The 18,138-nt window shown below is 35.5% G+C and overlaps 2 protein-coding genes across 2 annotated transcripts; one reads left to right on the top strand and one right to left on the bottom strand.

The window, feature by feature from the left end:
* Nucleotides 1-5,772: 5,772 nt before the first annotated feature.
* LOC110024369 (pentatricopeptide repeat-containing protein At4g02750-like) lies at nt 5,773-7,823 on the top strand. Its single transcript, XM_020724294.1, has one exon. It carries the CDS (start codon nt 5,807-5,809, stop codon nt 7,784-7,786), a length of 1,980 nt encoding a protein of 659 aa, XP_020579953.1. The 5' UTR covers nt 5,773-5,806; the 3' UTR covers nt 7,787-7,823.
* Nucleotides 7,824-8,083: 260 nt separating this feature from the next.
* On the bottom strand, nt 8,084-13,202 carry LOC110024373. Its single transcript, XM_020724299.1, has 3 exons — nt 12,938-13,202; nt 12,623-12,703; nt 8,084-9,458 (listed from the first exon to the last, which is right to left on the bottom strand). Exons 1-3 carry the CDS (start codon nt 13,037-13,039, stop codon nt 8,223-8,225), a joined length of 1,419 nt encoding a protein of 472 aa, XP_020579958.1. The 5' UTR covers nt 13,040-13,202; the 3' UTR covers nt 8,084-8,222.
* Nucleotides 13,203-18,138: the final 4,936 nt, after the last annotated feature.

Genomic DNA, 18,138 nt, shown 5'->3' on the forward strand with positions numbered 1-18,138 from the left:
TCTTCCCTCGCTAGTCGGAGATGACTCCAACTTTAAGAAGACAACATCATAATACACAAGATAGTATTCACAATATCAAAGTGTGTCAGGTAATTGTCTGATGAAGCTATTTGTTAGGTTGTCATAAATTTGTAAATATATATTTAATTAGTTTGAAGTTTTGATCATAAGATCGTTATCTATCGATATCTTATCATTATGAGTCGAGCCCTGTTATTGGATGAAATATAAAAAAGGGATAAATGCATATAGATCATTCTAAATATTGATATTTACAAATTAATCACCAAGTTTGTTTTTTTAGACTATGGAATATGAAATTTGATAAAAATGAAAAAAAAAGGCTGGGGTTTTGTTTTGCGATGAATTTTGATATTTGAGTGAGAATTTGAAAAATGGATGTAAGAGGGCGGTTGGGTTGGTTTGTAAATAGCAAGTTTTTGGGTGGTCTTTATGTAACTGCCTCTATGTTAAAAAAAAAAAAAATGTATATATATATATATATATATATGTGTGTGTGTGTGTGTGTGTCGTCGTCTGGGGTCTGTTAGTAGAGCAGTCTCTTTAAAGAACATAAATCCCTTCAGGTCATGAGTTTGAATTCCCCTCTGACCAATTTGCCGATAGTGAGGGCGGTCCTCAAATAGTTTAGCACATGAGGGTGGCTAGGGGATCGTATAATAACCTTCTGTCATTCTTTTAAATATATATATATAAACTTTAGGCTCTATTGAGTGTGAGTTATAGGCTTCTTTATTTGCCAAATGGTTAGACTGAATGAAATATGTGACAAAAGTCGGATAAAACATAGAAGATAGGTGATATTTATATAATACATATTTGAACTTAAGAGAAATATAAGATATTTATTCATAATATAGAAGAAAAGTTTTCATTTAATTTATATATTTGTATTTAAATTTCTATTTGTTTTATAGCCATAGTACAGGATTCATTTAAAATAGTCCATTTCTTATTCATATTTATATATCTGAGGAGACTCTACGTTATAGTTATATATGTACTGTGACGTTGAAGCTCTAAAAATTAATTTAGGGAAATTTACATACTTGCCACACAATTTTGCGCATGAAAAAGGTGTACTTCACTCTTAAAAAGGTTTGTAATATTGGTATTTTTTATATGATCTTAATGATTTGTGTTGAGAAAATTAGGGCGAAGAAAAACAATAACGACACAAATTTAGAAGAACAAATAGATTTAACGAGGTTCGACAAAGATGCATACGTCATCGGGAGCAGAGCGGAGAGTTTCTTTCACTATTCAGAAAAGAGATTACATGATAGAGGACACCTCCTGGGGTTACTAACAGGTCTATTTATAATACCAAGAGTAAGGCCTAGATACAATATGTAATTATAGCATTACCCATGTACCATACCGCGGCGCTTTGCCCCCGCACCCCAACCCACGTAACTTCCCAATTTGGACACATTCTTCCGCTCCGCTTCGATCCAGCGTCTGTCCCGATATGATATATGAGTCATAGCATAACAACTTCAGTGGTATGTATATGTGAATATCAAAGTATAGGTGTTAAATATGTAAATATATGAGGTATTTATGTAAATGCCCCGAAAATTTTGTTAGGAGCTACTAATATAAAGATGGCTAAATAAAATATGTATTTATTTTTTTAGCATAAATATGTAACATTTGCATAAAATTATAAGCCCGCCATTTTTCACCACAACATAGCACCTTAAGCTCATTTTATTTAGTGAAGATAAAATTATATTTCCAAAGATTTTAGATCAAATATATTTTTTTTATTGGGATAATTACATACATAGCCCTTGAAATATTATTATTTACAAAATTTAGCATTGCGGTGATATTTTTAAATTACCGTTGGGGTTGAATTCTGATATTTGAGCGAGAACTTGAAAAATATAAGAAAGAGGAAAAAATATTACATTAGAACTCCGCATGTAGTGTTACATGCAGAGTCCGATGAAATCATGATCACAAAAAAAAAAAAATCGGTCTGGTAACACAGGGGAATATTCCCTCTTGTTATTCATGTGTTATTGTGTTCTGAAATTTTCTTGGTGTCATAATAACATTATAACACATCAATAACACTTGAATAACACACAATAACATATGAATAATACGGGAGAAATATTATCTGATGTTATCGGACTGATTTTATTTTATTTTTTTGTCACCGCCATTGACTTTGCACTTAACTCTACGTGCAGACTCCTGATGTAATATTTTTTTCAAGAAAGAGGGGGTGAGATTTTTAAATAGCAATGTTTTTATGTATGTAATTATTTCATCATTTTTCTTACACTCCTACCAAAAGAAAATTGCATCTCATACTCCTTCCATTACCTTTTTATTTTTTTGCTATAATTTTGGTCACACTAACCACTTGAATTGGGGTGACATATTAGGTTGTGGGCCCTACAAGCATTAAAATAAGCACATTTGGTTAATAAGGTCCACCAATTAGGTTAGCAAATCACAACTCATTCCAACCAAGTTGTGATGAACAATTCCAACACATAAATAGTTTCGTTTTGGCTCATAATGACTCGATTTTCTTTTTTAACATATATCTTAAAGGCATTTACACACAAACCCTACAAGTATTATGTTTTTACATATCTAACACCTAAACTTTCGTATTTACAAGAATAGCTCCCATTTCACTATTACTTATATTTTAAATTTGATATGCATATTTTCATGCATAGTGTTATGACACTATTGTTATAGATGTAAATATGAAAGTTTAAGTGTTAGATATGTAAATGTATAAGAATTTATGAAGATTTACGTACATAATATATATTTATTATATATTTACATGTTAAACACCAAAATTTTCATATTTAATTTTATAACACTTGGTATCAAACTATACAAAATAAAAAAAAAATGATGGATTTTATATTTAAAAAATTAGTAAGAGTGACATTTTTTATGTGATGTTTAAGGTTTGAGTGGTATACATGTAATATAAAAGTTATGGGTTAGATATGTAAATAGATAAGTAGTGTGGTTTAAATATGCAAAATGAATTATCCGATTTTAATGAAATGGTCAACCTATTATTGAGGAATTGTACGAGTTAGAAAAATTAAGACATGGGGGATTGTTTGTTGAGCTGTTCATCGACTCAAGACTATTTTTCCAGTTATACAATATTGCATTTTGATAATTGCATTTTGATAAATAATTTAATATTTATTTTATGGGGCATTTACATAAATACCACGAAATTCCTATCTATTTACATAACTAACATCTAAACTTCAAATTTTAATGTCACGTTAAAAATAGCACGATTTGAATTTTGAAGAATTGAAATATTTATTTATATCTTACATTTATAAATCATGACATTAATATTTAATATGATAATAAGTAGTAATTCTGATATTAAATAAAAAAAAATAGTATATTTAAATAATATGGATATAATAGAGAATAATAGACCATAACTGCTTGGAGCAATTATTAGGCGCTGAGTCTGCATTATCAATACAACAAATACAACTAAAATATGATAATATTCGTACCTTCCGCATCTTCCGTACCTAGGGCTGTTAAGGACTTGAGCTTGAGTGAGCTCTGGCTTGGCTCGTTCGAAATTGCTCTAATTTGAGATCGGTTCATGTTCAAAATTGGCTCTGGAATAACGTGTTTGTTCCCGACTCAATTTAAATATTTTTGTTCGTGTTCGTTTCGTTAAAATTAATTGAAAAAAATAAATATAGTGTTGGATTCGAACATGCATCAAATCTATGTTAAAGAATGAACATAATCACATTAACACACGAGTTATTATGATTTTAAAAAAAAATATATATATATATATATATATATATGATTTTTTTTTAACTAAAATGAACCGACTCGAGCGAATAAACAGTTGTTCGTGTTTGACTTATTTATAATTCGAGCTTAAAAAATTATTCATGTTCCTAACCACTTGAATTGGGGTGACATATTAGGTTGTGGGCCCTACAAGCATTAAAATAAGCACATTTGGTTAATAAGGTCCACCAATTAGGTTAGCAAATCACAACTCATTCCAACCAAGTTGTGATGAACAATTCCAACACATAAATAGTTTCGTTTTGGCTCATAATGACTCAATTTTCTTTTCTATCATATATCTTAGGGGCATTTACACACAAACCCTACAAGTATTATGTATTTACATATCTAACACCTAAACTTTCATATTTACATGAATAGCTCCCATTTCACTATTACTTATATTTTAAATTTGATATGCATATTTTCATGCATAGTGTTATGACACTATTGTTATAGATGTAAATATGAAAGTTTAAGTGTTAGATATGTAAATGTATAAGAATTTATGAAGATTTACGTACATAATATATATTTATTATATATTTACATGTTAAACACCAAAATTTTCATATTTAATTTTATAACACTTGGTATCAAACTATACAAAATAAAAAAAAAATGATGGATTTTATATTTAAAAAATTAGTAAGAGTGACATTTTTTATGTGATGTTTAAGGTTTGAGTGGTATACATGTAATATAAAAGTTATGGGTTAGATATGTAAATAGATAAGTAGTGTGGTTTAAATATGCAAAATGAATTATCCGATTTTAATGAAATGGTCAACCTATTATTGAGGAATTGTACGAGTTAGAAAAATTAAGACATGGGGGATTGTTTGTTGAGCTGTTCATCGACTCAAGACTATTTTTCCAGTTATACAATATTGCATTTTGATAATTGCATTTTGATAAATAATTTAATATTTATTTTATGGGGCATTTACATAAATACCACGAAATTCCTATCTATTTACATAACTAACATCTAAACTTCAAATTTTAATGTCACGTTAAAAATAGCACGATTTGAATTTTGAAGAATTGAAATATTTATTTATATCTTACATTTATAAATCATGACATTAATATTTAATATGATAATAAGTGGTAATTCTGATATTAAATAAAAAAAAATATTATATTTAAATAATATGGATATAATAGAGAAGAATAGACCCTAATATCATGGAGCAATTATTAGGCGTTGAGTCTGCATCATCAATACAACAAATACAACTAAAATATGATAATATTCGTATCTTTTGCATCTTTCGTACCTAGGCTGTTAAGGACTTGAGCTTGAGTGAACTCTGGTTTGGCTCGTTCGAAATTGCTCTAGTTTGAAATCGGTTCATGTTCAAAATTTGCTCTAGAATAACGTGTTCGTTCTCAGCTCAATTTAAATATGTTTGTTTGTGTTCGTCTCGTTAAATTAATTGAAAAAAATAAATGTAGAGTGTTGGATTCGAACATGCCCCAAATCTATGTTAAAGAATGAACATAATCACATTAACACACGAGTTATTATGATTTAAAAAAAATATATATATATATATATATGATTTTTTTTAACTAAAATGAACCGACTCGAGCGAATAAACAGTTGTTCGTGTTTGACTTATTTATAATTCGAGCTTAAAAAATTATTCATGTTCCGCTCGTGAACTAGACGAACAATTCACGAACAACGGGCATTTTTTACTGTTATATCGGAGCAATTATTGTCTACGGACATACACAAATTTGCGTGCGGTGTACGAACACCATACGTAAATTTGTGTGCGGTGTCTGATCAGAATTATTGAAATACAACTTTTTATTTTTTAATTATTAGAATGAAGCACGCTCTAATGTCTTCAGAGTACGTACTTTTTGTATCTTCCACAACTATTTTATCCGCACCTAATAATATTTACACTAAGCGAGTTCCACGAGACCGCGACATATGAGAAGGCGCATCACCTTTCTTTCTTCTCTCCAAGCTCAAAACCTCTACTTCAATCACCAGTTCCGATTCCTCTCCATCCCCATCGAACCATCATCACTTATTGAACACGTTCCCAAAACCCTAAAATCTCAGAAACGAATCCATGTCGAAACCAGCTCCGAATCAGTTCGCCGCGACATCTACCGCTGCAATCTCAGAATCTCCTCTCTCGGCCGGCGAGGAGATATCGCCGGAGCCCGTGCCCTATTCGATCAGATGCACCACCGAGACGTCGTCACCTACGCCGCCATGATCAACTTTTACCTGAAGAACGACGACCTTCCGCAAGCTGAATCCCTCTTTAAGCGAATCCCGGGGAGGAACGTGGTGGCCGAGTCCTCCATGATCGATGGCCTTGCGAAAGCAGGCAGGATCGATGAAGCCAGGAGATTATTCGACAAAATGGAGGTCCGAAATGTGTTCACTTGGACGATTCTGCTCTCTGGCTATTGCCTCGCCGGCCAAGTCGAGAATGCACGGAAGGTTTTTGATAAAATGCCGGAGAAGAACGTGATCTCGTGGACAACGATGGTTCTAGGTTACGCTCGAAATGGGTTCTTATCGGACGCCCGAATCATGTTCGATCAAATGCCTGCGCGAAACACAGTAGCCTGGACTGCTATGATCAAGGCTTATGTAGAGGAAGACCGAATAGAAGAAGCGGGTAAGCTGTTCGAGGAAATGCCCCAACCAAACTTGTACTCTTGGAACATAATGATCAAAGGATATCTAAATTGCAGGCGAGTTGACAGAGCTATTAGTTTCTTCAATTCCATGCCTGAGCGAAATCCAATCACTTGGACCACCATGGTATCAGGACTAGCTGATAATGGGATGATTGAAGACGCCCAAAAGCTGTTCGATCAAATGCCAACAAGAGACATCGCATCGTGGAATGCGATCATAACTGCGTACAGCTCCAATTCGCAGATGGATATGGCTCAAAATCTCTTTGAATCCATGCCCGAACGGAACATCATGAGTTGGAACGCCATGATCGATGGATATGCTAAGAATGGATCTCACCATGAAGCTCTGTTTATTCTCATCCTCATGCTCAGATCCTCAGTAGAGCCAACCGAGTTTTCACTCACCAGTCTTTTGGCTAAATGTGATAGTTTGGCAATAGGGATGAACATGCATGATTTGGCTATAAAGTTATCCTTCGTGTTCGACACGTGTTTATCGAACGCTCTGGTGATCATGTACTCAAGAAATGGGGAGTTGAGCGATTCATGGCTTGCGTTCACTGAGTTAAAAGCAAAGGATTTCGTCTCATGGAGTTCGATGATTCTTGCCTTCGCGAACCACGGTTGCGGTCTTCATGCATTGGAAGCTTTTGCGAAGATGCTGAGGTGTGGAACTCAGCCTGACTCAGTCACCTTCATTGGTCTATTATCTGCTTGTAGTCATGCCGGGTTGGTGGAGAAAGGTAGGAGGATTTTCGACTCCATGATGAGGGGGTATGGAGTGGAGCCGAAAGCGGAACACTACTGTTGCTTGATCGACATTCTCAGAAGAGCCGACAGAGTCGACGAAGCGAGTTTGGTGTTGAGTCGGGTGCCTGAGTGCGAGCGAGATTCTGCTGTTTTGGGGACGATTGTGGGCGCAGCCTGCAAAGCGCATGGAGGGATTGTGGAGGATTTGATTGAGCTGGAGCCATTAGGATCCGGAGCTTTTGTGAGCTTGGCTAATGGTTATGCATCAATGGGAAGATGGAGTGATGCGGCGAGGGTGAGGAAGATGATGAGGGAGAGGAAGGTGGAGAAAGTTGCTGGTTTTAGTCAGATTGATTTAGGGTTTAGGGGGAGTCATGTGTTCTTTTCTGCTGATAGGGCTCATTCCCAGCAAGAAGAAATATATGAAATGCTTCAAGAGAGTCTCCTACCACAAATGAAAGATATGTTGTGTTGCAGGCAAGTACTTTTTTCATCATGATGAAATGATGTATGTAAATATGAAAGATTTACATATATACCACTCAATTGTGTTTACAAATCTAACATCAATTTATTTTAATTTTTACATGCATGCTATCTTACCTATGCATGAAAATGTGCATAATGAGAGAAACAGGTTATGTTTAGGCTAAAATGTGAGAGACAGATTTTGCCCACCTAAAATATAAAGCTAGATCGTCCAAAAAAGAGTAAAAACTTTTTAAAAATTTAAGAAGAAAATTTACATGCATACCACCCAATTCTTATGTATCTGCATGTCTAACACCATAACTGTGCTTTTATATAGCTTCTCACAAATCAACTGCATTCACACAAGCCACTAGATTCATTAAATTAAGCTGAAGATCACCACAAATAATAATAATAATAATAAATAAAAGTCTTCATTAAAAACTACTAAATCAGTTACATAATTAAACTCTAAATCCATGCAAATGCTTAGCCCATCTCCTGGCCATGAATGGATCAAGATAGTCCCATCTCTCTGCACAGCTCCTCCTTGGCCCAAACCCACTGCTCATCTCTTCCTCCTCGTCCTCCTCCCCCTCTACATTCCCCCCATCTCCTTTCTCCCCTAACTCCACCACCATCTCTCCCCTCACCACAACCTCCTTACTACCACATTCTTTATACTCATATCTCACATGAACAAACTCCATCTCTCCACTCAAATCAACCATAATCCTCCTCTCTTCGCCGCACCTCAAATCGCCAATCCCCACCACCCTCCCTTCCTTACCAATCGTCAACCGCACATCCATTACCTCTTCCCCGATCACCCTCGCCAGAAACTCCTCGAACTCGTGCATGATGAACCCACTCGAATCTCCCAAATGAAATCCAATGTTGAACCAATGTGCTCGTTGCTCAATCGCTCCCTCAGTCGGACTGTCTGAAAGATGCATGATGGAAGAATTAGGGTTCTGATGCGTGCGGTCCTCTAATATCCTCGCCGCCTTCTGCAGACCTTCTGTCGGATCGGCTTCACCGATGTAGGAGAGACGGTCGATCACCTGGAGAGCGGCGCGCTTGCCATGCGAAGACATCCGGTGAAGTGCAAAAGCGCGGGTGGCGGCGATGGGCGAGCAGGTGACGAGTGCGAGTCGGTCGGTGGGGCGGAGGGAGAAAACAACGAGCGCGATGGCTTGCTTGAGACGTCGGAGGTGCGCGTCTTTGGGGGTGACAACAAGGACTAGGTCAAGGGGTAGTTGAGGGGCGAGGCGAAGAAGAAGATGATGAGGAGGGTGAGTAGAGTGTCTAACAAAGGATAGGAGAAGACGAGTGTTACGAGTGGGGGAAGCAGAATTGGGTTCGGTGGGGTCGTCGTCGTCGTAACGAGTGGAACGTAGGGAGAAGCGGCGGTTGACACGGGAGGTGGCGATGGAGTCGTCGAGTATGCGAAGGATGGGATCGGCTGAGGCAGAATCGAGAGGACGAGAGGGGCGAGAAGCAATGAGAAGGTGGCGAGGGAGGTTCAACCAGTGGGTGCGGCATATCGGGCAAGTCGTATTTCCATGGCGGATGTTGGAGGCGATGCAGGGGAGATGGAATGTGTGAGAACATTGAGCAGTGAAGATCTTTGACTGCCTGCAGCTGCTACCACCTTCATTCAAGAGAAGAGGTTCCAAACATATGGTGCATAGACTTTGCTGAAATTGAGAAGAGAGAGAGTTACAACATTATTGTGAAGAATTTATCTATCACTTACAAATTTATCTATCACTTACAAACACCACCAAAAAAAAAAAAATTGTGGAATTTGGAAACATGACTTCTAATGTTTGATTTTCTCTTTCAATTTAAAAAAGGGGCCATTTACATGCATGGCACAAAATTTCTATGTATTTAAATATTTAACATCCAAAATTTATTTTTTATATATATAACACTCTAATATTTAAAATTACATAAAAAATATCACTATTATTAACTTTTAAAAAGTGAAACAAATATACTTTTTCATGCATAGAGTGGGTGGTATAAATATTAAAAGCAAAGTTTAGATCTTAGATATGTAAATAAACATGAATTTTGTGGTATGTAAATGTGAATCCTTAAGAAAAAAAATGACTTATTTTTTTATATTTGTCTCCTGCTGCACTTTTCTTTCTGCTGCTTAATGTTTTTGAGGGAACAAACTCAGTGGATGCAACATGTTTCACGGAAAGATGTTGGGCCATCATTGTCGAAGACTTTGAAAAAAATATAAGATGAAGGTTTTTTGAAAGGAAAAAAAAAAAATCTGTATTTTTATTATTAAAACTGAACTAAAAATGAAATTTTAAAAATAATTAATCAATCTGTGCATGAGTAGATAAAGAATGATTCATATATTATAAGGCAAATTAAATATCCAATCAAATTAATATTGAGCTAAAAATAGAAATTTAACAACTAATGAATCATGAGTAAATGTCTGTTTGGGGTAGCTGTAGTTTTTTGAATAAACTGTTGTGAAGCTGCTGCAGAACAAACTATTGTTCAAAAAACTACGGTGGCTTTCGCTATATATATATTGTATACATACCACACAATTCATATGTATTTACATATCTAACAACTTTACATATATACCATCTCACATATGAAATAAAAGATGTATTACACTTTCTAAAAGTTAAAATAGTGCTATCTTTGATGTGATATGAAATATTTGGGTGGTATAAATGTAAGAAGTAAAATTTAGGAGTTAGATATGTAAATATAAAAGATTTGGGCTGTATGTATATAAATGACCCTTAAGGGAACATATCCAACTTTAGCTTCTCCTTCAATAAAAGCTGATACTTCAATTTTACTTGGCATTTTTGGTTCTTCATCATGTGGCCACTAAAGGGAAAAGTTATAAAGGCTGACAACATTGGCAATGAACTGGCTATGGTATTATTACTATACCAAGTAATTCAATGGCTTCGATGTATGGAAAAGATTTTGGTTGTCAGGTTATGCAATTTGTGTTATTATTATTGATATGGTACATGATAATTCAATCGATCGAAAATTATAGTTTGAAAAACACAAGTTGCCATCATCGTCCAATTCCACTTGTTGATTGACATCGATGCTCGTCGTCATTGCCACCATACTGCGTTATGTGTCAACAAAAATCATTGACTTCAACAACACCACCTAAGGCGGCCTTCGCTGACATCGACGCTCATCGTCGCTAAAAACCACTTTTACTCATTTATCGACATCTTATGCCCTGTTTCCATTCGTTTAGCGTTCTCCCTTTCTGTCGGGAGAACGATTGATCTACCCCACCCACCATCGTCTGACTTTTAACATCCTTAATTAATGGTCAATTGACTCATGTCAGTGATTTACTTTGGATGCTCATCTTCCATGTTGCTCGATCCTCCCTCTATCATGAGAATGATTAAGTTGATCCCATCAACATCCAGGTCAGCTAAGGCATGGCGTCAAACATTTGTCAATCACAGCCATCTAGCACTGATTTTTATTTTAGCAATCTCTCCTCCTCTCAGGAGAACAAACAAGCTAGCTGCTCGTCATTGCTTGAGTTTCAATGTTTCGTGTCTACTATATTCTAACACCAACCAACAACAACACTAAAATTTTGACAGTTGTCGACATTCAACATCTATCTTCCCACTCTCCCAATATCCCTCTTATTAGGAGAAAGAGCAAGCCAAGTGCCATGTCATTTCATCCATTCTAACATTTCTTGTAATCAATCGTCCATTGCATTCCAAGAACTAATGTATGATTCCCGTTAATCATAAAAGCTCAACGTCCCTCTTGTCACTACTTGGCCTCCCACTAGATCGACCGCCTACAATCACCCAACATTTAAATTCCTCATCAATCACCATTAGACGCATACCAATGACTTATGTCTGTCTTTCTAGCCGTCCATTATCAGTCAAATTACCATATTCCTTATCAATCATAGTTCTACATTTATCGAAGATCTACATCTAACGCGCGTCTTATCGATTGTCTTTGCCACCCTTTTATTCAGAGAACAATTCAGGCGATCGCCATCATCAACTTATAATAACTCTGACATCATAAAACTTCTACTACTACACAATATATCATCCATGATTCATGTATATTACACTGTATTAGCACATTCTTTAGTTAAAGTGAAGAGTGGCATTTGTAATATTAGACTCACAATAGTGCAATCATTCTAATCGGGCTAAGTCTTGTGGTAGTTCTACTTACCATTCTTCACACATAAATATTGTATGCGCGCTACTCTCAACTTATCCCTTTACATGTGTGGCCTTCGTGCGATTCTAAGACGAAAAAATCTTACTCCATAATCATAAATATTACACGCATGCAACAACTAGAGACGAAGGCACATATTCTTCAAGAAAATTGAAGAATAAACATACCATTTCATGCAAAACACCCGTCTTGACTACTTACAAAATCAATACTTTAGCACATGCATGTGCTCAATAGTTATATATATATATATATATATATATATAACTATTGAGATTCTCACATAAATAACAAAATTTGAAATTGTATAAAATTAGTACTCTCCCATCTCCATTATTGAGATTCTCACATAAATAATGAAGTTCACAATAAAATAAAATCCTAACAAGTGTTTTTCTCTCACTAAAGTCCTAAAGGTTGGATATTGACACATGAATACATGAGCTTGGTAGTTAAGAACAAACAAATAAAAAAATATTCAGGGTTAATATTGAAAATAAGATAAGTTTTGGATGTCATGCGCACAACTATATTTATAATAAAATTAAAATGACAACATCAATGAAAAACAAAAAAAAAAAACTAGCATCTTAATTGTTAGTATCAGTACCTTCGCTGGGAAGCCATTATGTTCTTCCCCATCAGTTCTTTCCGACATTACCGATGATTTTGGATCCGTCGAGTTCAAGATCTGCATTCCAAGTTACAGAACCAAACATAAAAAAAAGGAACAAGAATTTCTGCATTTTGAAATATAAACCCTAATAAGCAGCGAAATCAAACATCTAGGGATTGAAAACTGTAAAAACCAATTTCTAGGAAGATAAACCCCGATAAAACATTTCGTTGGGAGAAAAACGGATCAATCGGAACGCAGAGCAGAGAAAATGTAGAGATAGGGAAAATGCAGAGAAAGAGAGTCTACGGTGGTGGAATTTTGGTGAGGAGGGGCATCGCGGACGAGAAAAGCGCAGGGAAATCCGATCTTCTGCGCCGCTCGTCTCCACCTCGACGCACCTCCGCCCATCGCAGCCCTGAATCTTCGTTTTTGCTCCTATTCTGGCTATTTTTCTTCTTCTTCTTCTATGGAGCTGGACTCTGCTCTGTTTCCTTCCGCCATTGTTGACACTCGCCTCTCTCTCTCTCTCTCTCGACTCTTCTTTGCTTTATCCTCCGGCTTCCAGCTCTCTAGCATGTTTTTATGGATACGGCTGCAAATTTTTATTTTTATTGGGAGCAACGCGTAAAATAATATGAATTTTATGCTTGCTATAATAATAGGAATTAATTAATTAATATTTATTTTTTTTATATTGAGTTTAACCTCCATAGGATCTCCCAAAAAAATTGATAATTTGTGACTTTCAAGAAAGATATTTTGGAAAAATGGAATTTTTAACACAGGAATTATATACGTGAATGATTACTTGTCGGGGCTCATTGTGATAGGAGTTTGATTCACACGTAAATCACTAATTTTAGTGCTCTTTGAAGCTCACCTTCGGCCCCTAAAAAAAGGAGGGGGAGATGGTAGATAATATGAATGAAAAATTAATGATATGATTAAAAGAATATGTTTTTTTTCTCTTTCGTTAGTAGTGAATAAAGTAGTGAATAAATAGGTAGATTTGAAGACATTAGACTATTATTTTTTCTACCGGCTAGTATGTAAGGAATTTGTGGGGTACGCTGTGAAGGAATATGATGTTGGTTCCTCTTAGTCATATTTAGTGCTCTACTTTCATGTTATAACAATAATAGAAGGTATTGTGAATGCTTAATTGGTCACTAGTTGTTATAATGATGTTGAGGATCAAGCCATCATGTGACGGCCACAAAGAAATTATTTATAAGTCAAAGTTTTTTTTTTCTTTTTGCATGTTAAGCCCAAGAGATAAATTGTGTGATTCGAATCCCAACTTCATGATGAAAAACTAAACTTTTGACTGTTATGTCGTGGGCAAGTCCGTAGATAGAGCTGTTCGTTGGCAATTAGAGTGATTATAAGTAGATGTGTGATAATTTTATCAGTCGTTCTAAATCTATAAGGATGATTGTTTATGTGTGATCTTTTGAGAGGTTTAGGGGTAGTAATATAATTATGATATACAGGTTGTGAATGTTTGGCTATATCATAGTCTAATTACGATATGTTAAGACTTGAGAATTTCTGAATTTCCATAAGGCACAACATGAGATCATCTAAGAAGGGCAATAGATTAAATAATTCATTGAGAGAATAAATTATTTATTCGAGTTATTTTAATATGGGTTGATGCTTCGCTTTTGTGATGTACAACTTCAGTTCTTCATGATAGTTGAGATGATTCTTACATATTTGATTTAAAATACTTTATTTATATTAAGATGGTCAATGATTATGTTTGATATCAACTCTTTCATGTTTTTGATGCAACAAATTGTGAGGTGGTTGAAGAGCTTAGTTTTTTGGTTGCCTAAGGTTTTGAAGGGCTTTGTTTTTTGGTTGCCCAACATTAGTAAATTTAGCCTTCTTATAAGTTGTCATCTTCAAATAAATGTGAGAATCATAAGTATTTGTTTATATCAAAAGATGGAAGAGTTATCTACAAGCTATATGTTTTTTTAGTAATTAATATAATTTTTAGCATAGTTGAGGAACAAAAGTGAATTATGTTGTTGTAAAACCTAATCAAGCTTGCTATTGACCTATAGAAATTTCCACAAGCTTGTTATGGATATTTTATTGAGATGGGATTCATGTCGATGCCATTAAAGAGTGACAAATGATTAGATTGATCTCATAATGTGATTTTCTATAAGCCTAAGGATTAAAAGCTTGGTAGGCTAAACAATGAAGCACACAAATTCACCTAATCAAATGCTAGTTAATTATATGTCCACTCAATTAAATGTTGATGTACCTAATTTTAATTGGTCAAATCTTTGTCAACACTAAATCTACTTTGGCAAATAGAATTATACTCTAAAAATCTTAATAAATCAAATAATACCATAGTTGACCAAATCACAAATGAACATAAATTTTATTGTTGAATTCAAAAATGACAATGACTAATTATCAACATAAAACAATATGCATGTAAACAACAAGTAAAGACGATGACACTGCAAATAAAAATGAAAATATCGAAAAAACACATATATGACTCCCTAGAGGAGGGTGACAGGCCCAGAAAGGAAGGAAGTGACAACGATGATGGAGGATGGATGGCAGTAGGTGGCAACAACGTTGGGTGACATGGGAGGGCTAGCAGTGTGTTGAGAGGAGGTTGACAGCAAGTGGCTGCAATATAGAAGGAAGTAGGAGAGGTGGCAGGGGACTGGATAGTCGAGGAAACATTGGTCATAGGAGTGGACAGCGCTAGGAACCGGTGCTTAGGGATGGACAACTATAATAATAGACTCTAAGGGTTAATTGCAGCAAGAACTGGGCTGTAAGGACTGATGACAGTAAGAACAGGGCCTAGGGGGTTGACGATGAGAGGTGGCAGGGGACTGGATAGTCGAGGAAACATCATTCATAGGAGTGGACAACGCTAGGAATCGGTGCTTAGGGATGGACAACGATAATAATAGACTCTAAGGGGTTAATTGCAACAAGAAATGGGCTGTAAGGACTGATGACAGTAAGAATAGGGCCTAGGGGGCTGATGACAGTAGAAATAGGACCAAATGGCCACTGCAGCTTTTGAAAGGCAACTAGAATTAAGACTAGGAAGAGGGGTTGGAAGGCATGTGTGATGCCTGGAAAGAGTCTGAAGGGTTGGACGACAATGGAATACATGAAGGCTAGGGTGCGGGGGAGATGTTAGCAAGTAGGTAGAGGGGCGTATGGAAGGATAACTACCCTTGCGAGATCAGGTTACATTCAGAGCACCCCTCAAACTTTTGGAGAAGATAACCACCTCAGACGAGTTATATTTGGATCACCTCTTCGCCTTTAGATACATCCCTGAAAGGGACGAAAGTCTTCAACGACAAGCTAGACAAATATATGAATCCAAGAAAACTAGAAGTGCCCCTAACCAAAACAAACAACACCTATATGTAATGAGGAATTGTAGATAAAATAGGTAGGGAATATAAATAGCATGGTGATGGAAACGAAAGGAGGTAGAAAGGAAAAATGCTAGAAAATGATGGGATAGCAAGTTAAGGAATCAAACAGGAAGAAGGGGTAGAAGGGGCTGTAAGTCGATAGCTCCTCTGGGTTGAACCGCATTATTGTAGCAGCTACAGTATCGCATTAGCGGTGCTCTAGTGGCTATAGTATGGTCGTTATGGTAATCTCACGCCAATCTCTCGATGTTAGGTGGAGCTTCAACTTCATTTGTCGGAGCTTTAGGTCTTTGTAATACGAAGTCAATTCTGCAATATTGAACATAGCAAAATATTTTAGTCTCTTGATAGGTTGATTTTGTAGGCATTGTCAATGCACAACACGCCTTGATAAAATAAATATGCATTGTTTTTTGACACATCTTGAGCTGGAGCTGCATATATGTAGGCTTTCATGATGTAACTCTCTAGCCATTTAGTCTGAAACTCGTTTCTTCTACTTATCGTACTCAGTGGAATGTAACTGATAGATAAGTATGTGAGGCAAAATCAACTTTGGGATACAATATGTAGCAGGTTGCGTCACTCTCACTAGGAACCACTTCGGAGAGACCTCTTTCTTCACTGATAGGACCTATATCGCATTAAATAATTTTCTTTCCCATCAAGCTCTTAAGGCAAATTTCAAGGATAAGGTTCATCCCTCTATCCGGACATTTGGTGATGCGTATATCTGGGATCAACTAAAATCGATGATGTCTCTTCCTTGTTTGTTAAAAATTGAAAATCCTCTGTGAAGCATTCAAATTCTTTTGAATTACTATTTATTTTTCCAATCATTCCTTGATCGGTGTAAGTGATCACTCTCCTGATTGTGCAATCCAATTCACTGTGCTACATAACATATGAAGCATTTCTTGGCTGGGACAGATTTAGGAATGCAGCTTGATTCCCTCTGTTCTCCACTTAATCAATGTTTGCTCAGACAAGCTTGGCTTGAATGTTCTCCTAGATGTAATATGGTTTTAAACTTTGACTGAAAGATGGAGTGGTCGCTCGACAATATGTTTTATCCACTTATGAAGCTAGGATCTGAACATTATGCTTATAGTAAGCTAATAGGAGCAGGTGTTGTATATACTGCTTCATCTTCGGGTTCTCCCATTCTCCCCAACTATTTAGATCACAGTCAAGGGTAATCTCCCTATGGGTTTCATCCTTAATGTCCACAAGCTTTCATTGAAGTCAACAAATCTCTCGCTATATCTCTTCCCTGACAGACTCGAGCATGTCTTCTTAGTAGCATGACTAGGTTCAGGATTGAGAGGTGAAAGAGAGAGCATGAGAGTAATTGAGGTGCAGAAAAATTAATTTGGGATTGTATATTTTGAATATTAGCAAATCAAGGTTAGGGTTAGTCAAAATTTGGCTATAGTTTCCAAGTAGGAAAAAAAAAATTGTGTGGAGGGTTGGAGTGGATGCTCAGAAACCCTAGGATAAGACTAGAGTTAGACTCGTTATGATATCAAATGATACTGGAAAACCCAAACCATGACCAAATGATAAATTTTATTGTTGAATTCAAAAATAAGAACGATAAATTCTCAACATAAAACAATACAAACATGTAAATAACAAATAACAACTTTTGTTCAATCCACGAAGGTTAACTTGTTAGTTAGTATTTTGCAAACTACTCGAGCTACTGATAATTTTTCTTTATTACTTTAGATCGTCCTAAAATAAATCCTTGATTTTAATTTTTCTCTTTATTTATGAAGGGGATGTAATAGATATGTTTATGAAGAAGATATCTCATAATTAAATCAATTACTATTTAAATAATAAGCATTGATATCTCGATCAGTGTTAATTAATAATTTTAGAAATTTGATAAAAATAATAAATGCAACTTAATTAAATTAAATCTTATGAATAGTATTTTATTTAAATTATCATTTTTAATCAATTAGTTTTAATTATCAATAATAATTTATTTTTTTAAAATATAGCCTTTTTAGCCAATACCAATTGTTATCAGGGAAATTCACATCAAGCCATACA

This window comes from Phalaenopsis equestris, unplaced genomic scaffold, assembly GCF_001263595.1.
Source record: "Phalaenopsis equestris unplaced genomic scaffold, ASM126359v1 Scaffold000255, whole genome shotgun sequence".
Lineage (NCBI taxonomy): Eukaryota > Viridiplantae > Streptophyta > Magnoliopsida > Asparagales > Orchidaceae > Phalaenopsis > Phalaenopsis equestris.

Coding starts and splice junctions, on each gene's coding strand:
- LOC110024369 (XM_020724294.1), top strand. CDS start 5,807: ATGAGAAGGCGCATCACCTTTCTTTCTTCTCTCCAAGCTCAAAACCTC.
- LOC110024373 (XM_020724299.1), bottom strand. CDS start 13,039: ATGGGCGGAGGTGCGTCGAGGTGGAGACGAGCGGCGCAGAAGATCGGA. Junction 12,704..12,937: donor CTCACCAAAATTCCACCACC/GTAGACTCTCTT, acceptor CTTGGAATGCAG/ATCTTGAACTCGACGGATCC. Junction 9,459..12,622: donor ATAATGGCTTCCCAGCGAAG/GTACTGATACTA, acceptor TCTCAATTTCAG/CAAAGTCTATGCACCATATG.